This window comes from Silurus aristotelis, assembly GCF_946808225.1.
Source record: "Silurus aristotelis genome assembly, chromosome: 4".
NCBI lineage: Eukaryota > Metazoa > Chordata > Actinopteri > Siluriformes > Siluridae > Silurus > Silurus aristotelis.
This window is the reverse complement of record NC_139577.1, coordinates 23,090,748-23,106,614: the sequence shown is the minus strand read 5'-3', so window position 1 is coordinate 23,106,614 and position 15,867 is coordinate 23,090,748. Positions and strand designations below refer to the sequence as shown.

At 38.4% G+C, this 15,867-nt stretch overlaps 1 protein-coding gene across 1 annotated transcript in view; it reads right to left on the bottom strand.

Annotated features, from left to right (window-relative positions):
- Positions 1–15,867, bottom strand: part of inpp5a (inositol polyphosphate-5-phosphatase A) — a 150,578-nt gene that overhangs the window by 59,509 nt on the left and 75,202 nt on the right. Inside the window, exons 5-6 of the mRNA XM_083538441.1 lie at positions 3,529–3,592; positions 2,669–2,772 (exon numbers count right to left, since the gene is read on the bottom strand). Coding sequence (XP_083394567.1) covers positions 2,669–2,772; positions 3,529–3,592 — 168 coding nt within the window. The remainder of the gene's footprint in view (positions 1–2,668; positions 2,773–3,528; positions 3,593–15,867) is intronic.

Sequence of the window (15,867 nt, the reverse complement as noted above, 5' to 3'; positions counted from 1 at the left end):
CAAGACGTAGTGTGATGTCATCAGGCATTTCTCCTTGTCGCACTACCAGTAAAAACCGTCGCCTGTCGATCAAATGGGGTAATGAAATTCCTTCCTGTACAACGATGTCATCAGGGGGTTATTATTAGCATACAGTTCTGACCAAAGCAATCTGGGCTTTCATCATGTTTACTTTACTGTCTTGTCAAATCAGTTTGATCTTATCTGCATATTTCTGGATTGGAAACAAAATGTGCTTAGCTGGGAGACTTATACAATTTTTTAAATAAATAAATAAATAAAAAGGCCCAACTAACGCTCATTTCTTGTCCTGTATATGGTTCATGTTTAGTTGTTGTTGTTTTTTTAAATAATTTTTCCGAATGCACTTATCGGTTCTGTCACACTTTAGATCCATCCCAAGAACAGGATCAAGATCGTGCTGTCACTGGACCGGGGCTGCGTGTTGCCCCGGATTCGCCGTTAATAGGATTCTTTTAGAGCAGCAGATGGATGGCGGATCTGGCCGGTTTCATCTACTAAAAGAGGGCATAAATCACAGAGTGGGGAGCGGGGACGAAGCCTGGGTTATCACCAGCCGAGCCACCTCACCACAGCCTTGCATTAGAGCATTAGTGAAATTAATTCATCTTTCATAAGAGGTTTGAGCCGTATCCGTGATCTATGATAACAACCAATCTCTCACTACGCCGAGGGCCACGTGTACGAGTGTGTATGAGAGTGTGTGTGTGTAAGCCTGTGAGCTTGTGCGCGTGTGCGTTCGAGGGTAAGGGAGAGTCCCTGTCCAGGCTAGACTACACAAATCTGTGACTTCTAAATAGGATAACATTATCTGGAGTGCTGCTCTTGAGAGCATCACCTGAGATTCATAACACAGCTATGAAACGTACATAAATCAATGCGCAAACTTTCTTTTCTCATCCTTTTTTCCACCCCTCCTCTCGTTTATTCTCTGTGCCAGTCAGTCAGCCTTGCTGTTTTTGTTTTGCTTGTGTTCTGGTAATTATTGCAAACGGTGTAGCAACTGAATCATAGTAATTGGTTTTAGATCATGTGGAAATGTCACATTTGGAGCCAGGGGGAAATACAGAGGGAAGGTACGAGTGTGTGTGCGTGCGTGTGTGAAGGATAAGGAAATTGGAAGAGGCCCGTGAAAGGCCAACTCTGTCTGCTTTTGCATATATTTGCCGGGCCGCACCGCCAGAGCGTGGGTAACTGATGAGCTCCGAGAATCAGCCTGACACACGAGCACCCACGCTCTTTATTACTGTAGCAACCTCACACACAGTCACCACTACACAGGCCAACACATGCACACACACAGGAAGAACCGTGAGCATGGAAAGTCAGAAAAAGCAAAAATATGTATGAATCCCTACATTACAGGAGATTTCTGTAAAATAAGACATGACATGCAGCCATGAAACACCTATTGGCATTGTATACGCTTCCTTGAAAATCTGCATGGAATACGAGGTGAATTTTGAAACATCTGCAAGAAACACCTACATACTGTGGGCTAGAAACACCATATTACTGAACAATTATACAGGAGAACGACATTTCACGATAAATAATTTGATTTATATAAATCATATAGTGCTTTTTAATTTCCCATAGTTTGGCTGCAAACTTTCTATTTATGCACTCAAAATATGCTATTGTTCCTAAAGTAACAACTTCCCCGTGCACTTGCATGGTGGCACGCCACATAAACAGTTCTAAGAAAAATGCACAATTGACTGCATGGTAAAGTTTCTGTGAGGAAATCACTGAAAGGGGTTTCCAGAGTCAGCACTTTGTAACAGTCTAAGGTTAAACTGACACGGGAAAGTCAGAAGAAAGGGTGTTGTGGTTTCTCAAAAGACTGCAGTTTATAACCTGTAGTTTAAGAGGAAAAAAAAACAATACCAAAGAAATGATTTCATGGCTGTTACAAGTGATTCTAGCAATGAAATAAGAAAATTCTTTCGCTCACATTTTACATTACATTACAAATGCATGAAATAAATTAAAAGCACAATGTTTCCTTTGAAATCCCTGGCAACTTGCTGTGGTATTGGTGAAATTTATGATACTTTTGCACATGCAGTTTTTAAATAATAGTCATTTTATCGTGGTAACTTAGAAACTGTGCACCAGGTCGGGCTTCAACAGACCACCCCACCCCATCAGTGATTATTTGCCTGTAACAGCATGTATGGTCAAGGTGACTTATCATATATATACACAGACAATTCTCCAAATGTCTAAAATATTGATAGTTTTACCATAAAGCTTATGTAGTAATTGATCCTAGTATTTATAGTAGTTATTTAGCTCCCTGGTAAATGTGAACAATTAATTTATTTTAAATATATAATGTACTTCATAAGCTTAAAATTCAAAGAGGTATTTTTTTTTATTTTACAGTCACAGTCAGACTTTACTCTATTAGTGTGTTTGATTTAAGGGCAGTCCTGCACTGTAATGGTTGTAAAAATGGAATTATGGCTTTATGGCCATCATTTTCTCCAACTTGGAAACCAGATAATCGCACAAAAGGAATTTGTATGAAATCAAACACTAATGAATGTGAGTAGAACTTGTAGATATGTCAGATGGATACAGGTCACAGTCATAAGGATCACAGATAACATTGTGGTGTCAGCAAGAGGAATAAACACACCTCGGGAAAGTAGTCTTGAGGGAACTTCTCTTTCTCCAGCATGGATGTGCTCTCTAAAGTGTCAGAGTAGATCTCCTTGCCAACCATCTTCTTGAACTTCTTGGCTAGATAAACACAAACACGAGAGCATGGTATTTAATAAGTATCACAGGGCTTTACTTATTGTGAAATTAATCAGAGAGGGAAGTTATGCTGGGGGAAAAGGACAGGGGAAAAAAAAAAAAAAAAAAAAAAAAAAAAAAACATTTTCAGACAACTGCACCACCTACTGGTCTTAAAATGTCTTTTGTTGGGTGAAGGCTAAAACCTGAGCTTGAGGAGTTCACAATGTTAATGTAAGTCTAAAAATGTACTACTTGAAATGCGCGAAAACATCGAAATATGTTGTTATTTAGCATTTAACAAGACACACCCAAATCTAATCAACCTTTTAGTTTAAACGATTGTGAATATGTATAAGCTGCTTTCCATCTCATGAAACATTAAGGAAATCAGTGTGTGAGAGCAATGCAGGACCCTCGAGTCACTCTGGCCTCCTCTCTGTCCTTCACAGGGGGGTGACAGCGGCTAATTCTGACACCCGTGTAATAGCAGAAGCTTTAATTAGTGTGTCCAGAGAGACCCGTAACCTCTGACCTCGATAGCTGATGAGGTCACCTCTAACCATCCAGTATCTCAAACATAATATTAGAGCTGCCTGAAATCTCATGAATTAAATTCTAATATTAATAAGCTTTACGGTTACTTATGGCTGATTCTATCACTGTGGATGGCTTTTTTCCTCCAGTTCATGCTGACCGCACCAGACTAATGGAATGGGTGAGGAGTGTGTGAGGTAGTTTATTTGACATGTAGCTTACCTTTGAAATCAAACTGGTGGATGGTTTTTAAGGATTCATGTACAAAGTAGCAACTTCCTAGTGCCTTCATGAAGGAGTTTAAGAAAGAACAAAAAAAAAGAGGGAGAAAATTAGCACAAGATACAAAATGCATTAATAACTAAAAATAAGAAAGTCCATATAAATAAGTGTATATTATGCATAATTATATGTATATAAATATATAAATGTGTATGTATAAAAAAGAAAAATCCATCATTAAGTCATGTGACACAGAATGAGAGGAAGTGATGACATTTTCCTTCAAAACACTTCCTCCATGTATATCGCGCCACAAAAGGTCCCACGATCCATTTTTTCCATTTGAATAGACAAAACAGGCTCTAATACAAAAAATCCAAGCACCTTTCATTCCCCTTTCTTATGTAACAAGTTCACTGCACCCAAATATGACATGTAAATTATAGATGGACCTGATTCTGTCAAAGTATTCTGAGCCTTTCAAAGCAGCCCGAGTCAGACAGTGTTTAGCATGACCAAAGATTTACTTCAATAGGATTATATTCTTAATTTTACTGAACAATCAGATAGTTTCCCAGCCTGTAGCACCCCAAACAAACTTGGCAAGAAGGAAAGGGAGAAAAAAGGACTTGAGGGATTTGATTCGGTTCACAGTCCACTGGCTGCGTTTTTGCTTTTGGAAGAGCTTTCTCTCTGCATACTCTTCAAGCAGCAGATAAAGCCCGAGAGCAGAGTTCTTCCCTCTCAAGCCTCAATGCAAAGAGCCTGTGCTCTCAATGGTCCTGTAAACCTCTAACACTTCCACAGCACCACAATACAGAGGGGGTCAGAGTATGAGAGGGACTGCCACAGGAGGGGAAGGGTGAGTGTTACATGAGGACCAGGCCAAACAGCTGCAACGGTATGGACCAAGCAGAAGATTGAGGTGATAGACAGAGAACAGAAGCCCAGTGAGATAAAGGAGGTGACGAGAGAGCAGATGAAGGAGCAGACAAGTCTCTGGGTGAGCGGCGGAGCCGTACTCGGCCCTTGCATTATGTATGAGGTCCGCACATCCAGAGATGAAACATTTGCTGATTTGTGGAAAGTGCAAACAAGAGGTCTTGCCCATCTCCCAGACACATAGCATCAGGCTCTTCAACAGAAAACAAGTGTCTCACAAATAACACATGAAAACATGTTCTGTGGGACTTAGACCTGAAAGAAGGTTCTAGATTCTGTCTGTTATTAGATGAATAAAAGACAGACAGACAGAAGCGAGAGCTCAGGTTTCAAACTGCCTCCGTCTCCTTCAATGAATATATAAGCCAGAGAAGGGGTGAGAAATAGTGCATCGTTTTGTGCATAACACACTAGTTGACAAAATAAATAAAAAAAAATGACAAAATGAGTAGAAAAAAGGAAATGAGAGCAGATGCTTGCATACACTGAATGATACAAATACACTATTAAGATTTTACCATGCTGCACTCTGGAATATAAAAAAATGCTTCTTGATTACAAGATGGTATTGGAATAAAAAAATAAAATAAAAGGCTCATTATTCAGTCTGTTCAACTTCAGAAAAACAGTGAAGTAACAACATGATTTGGACCTACAGGAAAGAAATCGGCACATTGCGAGGACACTGTGATCAAAGGTGCACATTTAATGCATGCCGCATGTGTATTGCGATATGTTTTTTTTTTTTTTTAAATGCTTCACAATTTTTCCCTCAATTTAATATTTCTAGTTATATGAAATCTATATTTAAAAAAGGATTGTTTTAATATAAAAATGCAAACGTTGTTGTAGACACAATGATTATTTGTTTTTATATAACACTATGTATTGCTGGAAAAGTATCTTTTTTTAAAGAGAAAATTGTGATATAATACATTTTAAATCAAGTTGATCAGTCAGGTGGTTTATCTTAATTTAAGCATTCAAAGAGAACAGCTTTACTACAACAATACAGAATTCTGTGTTTATTGAGTAGGGACATTTTGCTGGCATGGTTTGTGACCACTTTTCCCATAAAAGAAAGGTCACTGCATGTGGTTTTAGAGAAAATTACTTCTAATATCTATAGCAAAACAAATATCATTCTACCTATATATCAGATTTGTTTCATGAGGACAAAGGGAAAAAAAGAAGGTAAAAGTCCAAATGTGAAATTGTCAGCATTATAATTATATTAAGTGACATTGCATTTTGTATTTCCTCTGCTGTTTTCAAAACCTTTATTATCAAGAGCACTGTTGCATCAATGGACACTTATTAAAGCCTTCACTTAACAATACCATATCGCTCCTTATCTAACCAGAGCGTCCTTGAGTCACATTAACAGGTAAATCAGCAGCAGCTGCCCTCTCCCAGTGGAGCTCAATGCTGCGTTAGTCACTCTTTGTTCTACTGTCACACAAAGCTATAACCAAATAACCTCTCTGAAAGCAATCATCGCTAATGGCATCGTCATGATTACTTTGAGCAAACTTCGATTAATCACCTCTCAAATAAATGGTAAACAATTGCACCCAAGCAGCGGCCCGAGCCATCATAAAAATTCTATACGAGAGTTCTAATAAATATTTAACGTCAGAGTTCAAACCGACTGCCTCGTCCCCCCCCCCCCCCCCCCCTCCTCGCTCCTCCCCTCCTCCTGAGCCAGGGCACTCTTCATGAAGAACCTATTATATTAGCAGGCCACAATTAATCCATTTGTCTTGAGGAATGACAGCCTCAAAATATTAATTGGAGCCAGAGCGCGCTGACAGGAAGTGCTTATCTTTTTTACCCACCGCTTTACAATGACCCGCATCAAGCGTATGTTTGTCACGTCCGGCATTATTGATTACCTGCCAGATTCACTTGAAATAATTAAAAGTATATTTTACATATTTATAAACTGGACTGTCACGATCACTACTTAATTTTCCATTAGTAAAATGCACTCTATTAAACGCACCGGGCAGGCCAGGGAAGGGACGGGAAGGGAAATGAGTAATAGCAGTGATTGTAGACAGAAAGACAATAACTGGGCCATAAAGAGGCAGGTTTTACAGCTGGCCCACGGAAAGTTCTCTCTCACTCTCGTTCTTAGCCACAGGTGAAACGCCATACCACCAGATAAATAACCGAGAGACGAGGTATGATGCAGGTCTGTGACTACTTTACACAAATAGAGCTTTCTAAAATTAACAAAAGTGGGTGGGGTTGTGGTTTAATCATGCTCAGATATAATTATCTAAAACGACTCCTCACAGGTTTCTGCACACTAGTACACTGTACATGCTAAGCTCTGCCAGAGGTATGCACTTACTGAGAGGGGGGAGAGGCTAAAATCTCGTGACCTTTAATGGATTTTCTGCATTCTATTTGAAAAATGAGCCATAAAGCAAACATAAATGTAGTCATTTTTTCACAGAAGTCAAAGTGCTGCTTTTCTTTTTTTTTTGTGCCACCAAGTCTAAATGCAGACACACACTCAAGTGTGATGCTCAAGGGTCAGGAGCTCAGGGCGAGGTTCAGGCTGTTAGTCATGTACAATCATGTCTTTCGTTAGGTCAGTGAGGGAATGCAATATAAAAGCTTTTAAATGGGGGAAAAGTGCGTAGAAGACAAACAGGGCACAAGTGTTGCTCTTTCAGATTAGCACACGTCAGCTGCTCATTTGAGCTAAAAGGTAGTAAATGGCTACTAGCCATAACCTTGAGCAGCACCGTGCCTGCATAGCTAACAATGTATTAACAAAAAGTCTGTAAATTATGCTTAGTATTAACAAAAAAAAGGAGATTATCAAAATAATTTGATTCATTAAGAAAAAATGGGTTGTTGTGTTCAGCATTTTAAAATCAACACCTTTTTTTTCATATTGTACAGTGGAACAGTGTAAAAGTATATATATATATATATATATATATATATATATATATATATATATATATATATATATTCAAAGTGTGTTAAATTCATCTTGACACCAATCATAAAGGCAACATAATAATTTTGATCACACATCTATTCTAAACATATGTATTGCACAGGGAATGTATGACCAGAATCATATTTCACACACACAACCAGGAGTGCAAAGTTTGACACGTTTGAGTCTTCATGTCAAGGGAATGCTTTCCCACACAGACGAGAGCCCCTTAAGGCAGTGATGGATCACTGCTGCATCCGGCCTGCTTGTAAAAATAAGCGCTGGTGACGGAGGAACTTTAAATGAGAGTTTTGTCTGTGTATCCAGTCAGGCCATCCTGCAGCAGATGAATAATAGACAGCATGGCTCAATACTCTGAATACTCAATCAATGAGTGAGGTGCTGTTTGGCAAACATATATGGCTAAGAATTCTAGAGGGGGGAAGCCAAGGGCATCTCGATCTGTATTTCTTCGCTGAAAAGCCACCCTGTTATTGATGCTCTGTCTTTCCTCGTCTTCTGCCTCTCTCTCAGGGTGTTGTGACTGCTAAGGATGACAAACAGCCTGTTTGTGCAGTATTGGAGGTTTGTGCATGGCTCCTCGAGAGGTGCTGGCTCACTCTGGATCCTGAATAACAAGTGCTGCTTCTCTGGGATCCGCGCTCGGCCTGGCTTTGAAGTCTAACTCACTTTTGGCCTGCTTTAGAGACACTTCGACTTTGATCCCTGGTTAAAATTATGTAAGCTCATGTTAGTTACGGTCTGACCTTAAAAGAGCATCATGGCGACTTAATAGCGTATACAGAATAAAGAGGACAAGGTAGTTCAAAAAGACATTAGTCTGTTTAGCTAATAAAGCAACTGGAGGGGAAAAAAGGTCAGAAGAGCTTTCAAGCTGCTACTGTAGCACATTGGGAGTCAAAGTATACTAGAATAGAAGACATTTCCTAAATAGATTTAAACAACTGTATATTATTAAGCAGTCGCTTTCTGGTTAATTCATGTTGTATCATCCTGAATACTGAGTCCCTGCTATACGCAGGCATGAATACTGTACATCAAAGAATGACTTTTTTTGAACCATATAATTTTACACTTTATTAATATCTACAGCTTGCAGATGATTCACAACTTGCAACACTGTTGAATGTTTATTACTCTGATTACATTTGATCAAAAATCTTAAGTACATAGTTTCGACAGCGCTAATAGTTTTGTAGTTGGGATGCCACCTCTTACTTGCATGCGTAAATCTGATTTTCCACCGTCTTCAAATTGCTTAAATCCCACCAGCTAACCCTCAAAGCAACCACCTGTGTTTCATCAATGAAAACTTCACTCATGGCTCAGTAGGAGTTCAGGCACACAGACAGTCAGAGAGACAGAAATACAGATATAGAAATGGAGAGCAGTCTGAAAAAGAGTGCTCCTCTCATTTAGTTAAAACGCTCCCTAAACTCCAATGGCGTGCTTGTATGATTGATCTGCGAACCGCTGATTTTATTTCCCCTCTTTGTGGAAAACGTTATGGATAGGTCTAAACAAGGCGTAATTGGCCAAACCGGCTGGCCACGCAGGACCTGCCAACAATCCAGGCTGCTCCCGAGGTTGGCCGCCCGGCCGGGGAAATATTGTGCATTAATTTCATTTAGTCTCTCCTTCCAACATCCAATGGTACAAGTTAATTAAATTGCTTGTCCATTGTGTTCATCCACTTACAAAGTTAATGATATTGTGCAGGAGGATTAAAGAGCATTTTATAAAGCGTGCAGGATGGGAGCTGGCAGCCTCTACATTGCCCAGTTGAACCCTGTCAGTCGACGAGGCCGGTGGCCTCTGTAATTAGCAGTGAAATGGATGCTTCCATCTGCCAATTTCCTGCCAGGCTCATCCGTCGTACCGAGGACCCTCCAACCTGGCCGCCCGCACGGGTCTAAAGCAATAAAGCCATCTTGCCAATGACATTCAACCAGAACGAATGAGAACGGGGGAAAAAAAATCATAATGCAACTATACATAATGTGAGTCAGACTTATAAGAAGGCATTTTAGAATGCCAGATTTCTTTTTCTTCCCTCCATCACACAGTTTTCTAATGCTCAAAACCAATTAGTTCCTACAGTACTGGTATAGGCCTGTCTAGTTTGAATAATCTCATAGCAAAATTCCTTGTTCAGGTCATTTCACATGATGTTGTATTAAAGCAGGACCAGTTTAGTCCCTTGGGCGAACAATTCACCGAACAAACCGCTGGACAAATCACTCTAAGCTCAGTTTATACTGCAAATTGAAGTACCTGTCAAAATGATGGTATAGACAAGAAAAGTTTGAAATTCTCCTTACTTGCACAAAATACGTTGAGGTTTTAGGTAGAGCATTAACGGTTCTTAAACTGGGGTCAATAAAGCATGGCCTGAGATCTGTGATGTATAATTTAGCCGCTGTTAGTTACAGGAATTCACAATTATTACATTTATTATATTCATTTGTGAGTTCTTATGGTTATTAGGCTGATTACATAAATCAAAACCTCAAGAAAAAAAAAATTGTAAGTTGAAAAGTGCAGGAATAAAATACTAGAATAATAAATGCAAATAATTTTTAAGAAATAGATCTGAATTTATCTGATATTCCAATCCAATGATATTTGGATGCATTAACATTACATTTTCTCTTCACCTAAACTAGGAGAGCCAAAAATAAATAAATATTTATATAAAAAAAAAATAATAATAAATAAAATGTTTTTATATATATATATATATATATATATATATATATATATATATATATATATATATATATATATATATATATATATGCTTCATCTAATGCCATAGCTGAATGTCTGAAGAATCTTTAATCATAATGAAGATACAAATTCATCATTCTAGATAAGATTTTATTAAGGAAACCTCTAATCTATAGCTAGTTTAATTAGCTTTTTCCTTTGTATACACATGGTAGGTACTGCACAAAGTAGTGCCTGAAGAACAAACACACACCATCAGCGAGCCTGCATATACAAACAATATGCTCAGCTCTACAGGTCCTTCGACAAAGAGCGGTCAATGGTTACAGATACCACATACAATACCTATCAGTCATTCCACCCCAGACAGCAATCAACAGTTTCCATATATTAAAAGGACAACTACTTCAGTGAGATATAAGAGCTTGATAGCTCCCTGAAACCTCAATCCTCAAATAAACCAGTGATTTAAGTGGCTGGCATGGTGAATAACCACTCTCTCTAAGTAAATATGAGCCACCGAGCTAATCTCATCATCCCCCAAAAGGCCCCGCATATCTGATGAATATTATCCGCATTATTAGATTTGCCAAAAAAGAAAAATCAAAGGCTGAACAATTGAGGGATCCATTAGTAATTAAAATGACATTACCTCGCTCTCTCTTTGTCCACTTCATATGGCATTGCCAAGGCCATCATTTGATTGTTTCGAATGCAGGGGGATAAAATGCTTTTAATATACTTAGACTCATTAATGTAAATCATATTCCACTATGGATGTCCAATAATTAAAAAGAATATTTCAACTTGTGTCATTTGTTTCTTTTCGAAAGGTATCCTCATTAGATAGATACTTTTAGAAATGACAGGTCTAAAAGGCCATTGATTTTTCTTTATTCTCTGCTTCTGAAAATATTGTTAATGTTGACATCGAATGTTCATCAATCTAGATTATCATGCTATTTAATATGTGGCCTGCTCCTCCGATCGTCCGTTATGCATCTGATTGGATTAGGAGTGTATCAGAGGGAAGGAAAGCTACAGCCTTTTCAGGGAATTAGGAGACATGGATAGGACATGACAGCAAGGTGTCATGTGTAATCAAAATCGAGAAGAAGGAAAGTTGTACTAAGTTGAACCTTGCTGGAATTGCAGTTTTCTATGCAATACGAACATTTGGATCAGTTTTTATATAAACGGCTAATATAGGAAATGCTTGCTTGCTCTTGTTTCTGGGTTTAAAATTTGACAGCCCTTTATCATTGAATAAAAAAATCAAGTCCTGGCAAGACAACAAAACCGACATCAAGAATCTCTGCGTCCTGGTTGACTGCATGTGCACGTTTCCCATCATAACACCACCTTGCAAGAGTAGGAGACAGGAGAGTAGTAAAATACTATCCTAACTAACCTACTAATCAAACTGACCAACCCATGCTTGTATCATTTAATGTAATTTCATTAACAGGTGAACACAGAGAGTTTGCTGTAAAAGCGGTCTGTACCCTCGAACGTGAACATGCCAATATTTTAATATGTAGTAAAATAGAAATAATATATGATTTGTGAATAATGGATCTCACTGTGGTTCACTGGAGTTCGAAAGCTTTAGAAATGGCTTTATAACCTTTTCCAGACTGATAGATCTCGGTTATTTTATTTCTCATTTGTTTCTGAATTTCTTTGGATCTCGGCATGATGTCTAGCTTTTGAGGATCTTTTGGTCTACTTTACTTTGTCAGGCAGGTCCTATTTAAGGGATTTCTTGATTGTGAACAGGTGTGGCAGTAATCAGGCCTGGGTGTGGCTAGAGAAATTAAACTCAGGTGTGATAAACCACAGTTTTAACAGGGGGGCAAACACTTTTTTACACAGGGCCATGTAGTTTTGGATTTTGTTTTCCCCTCAATAATAAACACGTTCATTTAAAAACTGCATGTTGTGTTCACTCGCGTTATCTTTTACTAATATTTAAATTAGCTTGATGATCTGAAACATTAAAGTGGGACAAACATGCAAAAAATCAGAAATCACACCACTGAGATGGCTCTTGATCAATGAGCTGCTTAGGGCTATGGCATGTTTCCATTTAGAAATATCACAAAATCTCCTCTCAGGTGCCACTGTTTATAGTCATATAGCAAAGTCAAATTTTTCTTCAGTTGTACAATAAACTCATAATGTTGAGCAAATGTTTACTTGGGTGTTCGTTGTGTAATATATGACAAAGTATACAGTCTAACACGTTTCTCCAGCTTACTAAAAGGAGCCATGCAAGTGTTCTGATGATTTACACTCATGTTTGGTATAGTAGACGAGCAGGAAATAAAACTATTCATGTGTCGATTTTCTTTATATTAAAAGCATGAATTTATTTAGTCTTCTAACCAGATAACTTTGCCACTTGAGCTGAAACGATTCCTCAAGTAACTCGTGTAATTCGTTAAATGCTAGTCCATTTAAAACTAGAACGTTTCCAAAGTATGGGATCATTTCAAAGTAAAAAAATTAAGAAAACTCCGTACCATGCATTTTTTGAGGTAACTTAAAAACGATTTTATTAATAATTCTTTTTTAATTGTATATTTGTATTTGTATTTTGATGAAATATGGCATCTTAATGTTCTTTATGGGTTTAGTTTTCACAGATGTTCTTGTGCGCCATTTCAACAATAAAAATGTTCATTCTTCGAAAAGGAAACAAATTACTTGTTTTAATAAAGAACAAAATACTTCTTATCCGATTACTCGATTAATAGGTGGAATAATCGGTAGATTACTCGATCACCAAAATAATCGCAGCCCTACTTGCCAAGTACAATCAACAACAAATTATTTCCACAGTGTTTGGTGGTGGTGTGTTAAAATCTTTTTTTTGTTTTGTTTCTTTTTCTGTGCTTTCTGATTTGTTGTTGCGTTTTTGTTTTGTACATCTAAATCTTATCTCGGTCAAAGTACTTATGGCGTAGTCACTGGTAGAAAAGACTAAGGTATAAACTGTACAGAGTATTTGACCTTGGTGACCTGATGTAGGCTGCATTACATAATTACTGTGTGACATTTCAACATGAAACACTTCATTATCAATAACATAAAGTCCACCGTAGAGACAATCATTTGATCTTGGCCACACGATTGACATTACTGGAAGCATCTATTACCTTTCATTTCGGTGCATTCACTACATCTAAAATGCTTTAAGTGAAGATCTTCTACCAAATATCTTCTACTGCAGGTCTGGTAATAAAGTCCTATATGGAGCAGAGGCAAAAATGTCCACTGCTGGTGTGGAAGTGTCTGCTGTAGATTGATTAGCCACCTCTCTGGCACTACCCTGACAGGTCGTAGACTAGGAAGGCGATTGGCAACACAACCACAGGAAGTGCCTTTGATTCAGGCGTTATGTCCTAGTGGCCTTGCAATGACATACTGTCCCCTCCAGTTGTCCAATTCGATACAGCTTTATAGCAGTGGACCACAATAAAATATTCTGCTGAGACATCTTAATGCCATTCATCAGTCTGTTTGGGGGAAAAATTTATCTCGTTTTCTGACACTGTCCTCTCCAATCACACAAGGCTACTCCAAAATGAGCCCACATGGCCCCCTGCACAGTACCACTACATTTATATGGCCACATATTGCTATGCTCAATCAAAACATCAATTGTGGTGCTGTTTGGCTTACAATCCAGGACAAATCAAGCTCCAGGTTTAACGTTTCACCCTCAGGGGACAGAGTATAATCTGTTGCCTTTTTGGAACTGAATTTCCAAGCCTTTAAAGAGTTGGCTAAGAAAAGGTATGGTTTGCACGAGGTTTGTGCCAGCCTTCTTTTCCACAGCTACTGTTAGAGGCGTTTTTGCGACAAAAACAGTGAGCACGGAGCCGTGAAGCTTTACAGGGAGTGCAGAAAAAAGCCGCTCGCTTTCCCTCATCTCCGCTAAGTCCCGGCTCTGGACGGCATTTGCTGCGTCTTTGTCTTTATGTAAAAGTGGATGCCTGCCGATGATGTGTTATGTAAAGTTGGTCGGGCCTGAACAGGATATCCTCCATGCTAGCTTAGTTATACTTCAGTGCATCGGCAGAGAGGACGAGGGAGAAAGAGAGAGGGCATGGGGAGGCTACATTGGCAGTTGGTAGAAAAGGGTTCGCTGATAGAAACTGTGCCATGCAAGAGGGTGGGGCGGTATATAATAATAATAATAGTGATTAATAATAAAAAAAAAAGAGGAGTTTTTGTACGCAGATGTTCTCTTGAATCATAAATAGGAGTTGGTCCTAGCCTTTCAGGGGGTAAAGCCAGGAAATGGACAGAAAGAACAGATAGTGTGGAGGTGGAAATGTCAGGAACGTTTTTTAATAAAAACCCAGTGTTTAGCACCAGCACCTCCCACTTTTATATCTTATATGGAACTCCAATACAACAGCCTTGTTCTGCTGTTTCTCCATTAGTTTAATATATTGTGGAGGTCATAATTTTCTGTTATTATGCTTTCTGCGGTCTCAAATATGTGAAACAAACTAATAAAAAGCTTTCTAATGTCAGGCCAGATTACATACTATCATTTGGGAGGGACAAAGAAATCTATAAGTGTAGATTGTTTCAAATCTTATGAAAGAAATATTTAGCCCATCGTTTATCATTTTCAATGTCTCATGAACTAATATTTAGTTTCCTGACTAATCTGTACCTTTTAGTACACAGTGTACTCACTGTGTGTACACTTTTGGTAATTAAATGAGAAGTAATATATCGACTGTGCAAACATGAAATACTAATTAAAGTAACCACCATTGAGACATAAATGTGTCTATAAGGCTATGCATTTTAAACATTTTATAAAATATTACTGGAATTTTATGGAAGCAGAACAGTGTTTGGACTCGAAAGCTTGAGAGCCTCTTCATTGCTGATCGGCATGAGATTTTTCTGAAAGAATGAACCTGATACATGTCAGAACAAGCGAGGTAAAAGCGCAGGAATGTAATTAGGCTGTTAAAATTAAGGAGCTAAATACAACTAAAAGAAATATAACATCAAATCTAATTACAGAAGCATTTAACGAGGTACTAATTAACATACAAGTAAGGCATTGTGGGCAATGCTGGCACATGAGTTTGCACTGACACGGGGAGCCTTTGTTTGTGATTAAAGTCCACTTGGAAAGCATTAGAATCTGAAATATGGTTATGTTTGCTTGCTGGCTTAATGAGTGGTATTCTCTGTCCAGCACAAGTTCACATGGAGGTTTCCTATTATCTCAGCCAGGTGGCCTGTGAATGACACTCATTCATCTCAATTCCTTCTTTTCGTCTTAGTTGTTCCCTCACTCTCAGGTGCAGTCAATCTTACAGTAAGATACAAATGGTGCTGTTTGCGCTCAGTCACACGGCTTACCATCCGAGCACACTTTAGCCTTACGCTGATAAAGGCTCTCATTCACGCAACGCCACTGCCTCTAAATTTCAGCAAATTCTTCCATACAAAGCACAAAATACTGTGTAGCAGTTTTTTTTTAACCATAAAATCTCACCTATCACCAATAATGCAGTATATCAGCTCCTATCTGACCCTTTTATTAGCATCCTTTATGAGCAAACTCGGTCTTATGATCCTCATAACCAGAAAAGCACTCTCTATAATCTTGAATATATGCTGTATTAATTTCCTTGAAAAAAATC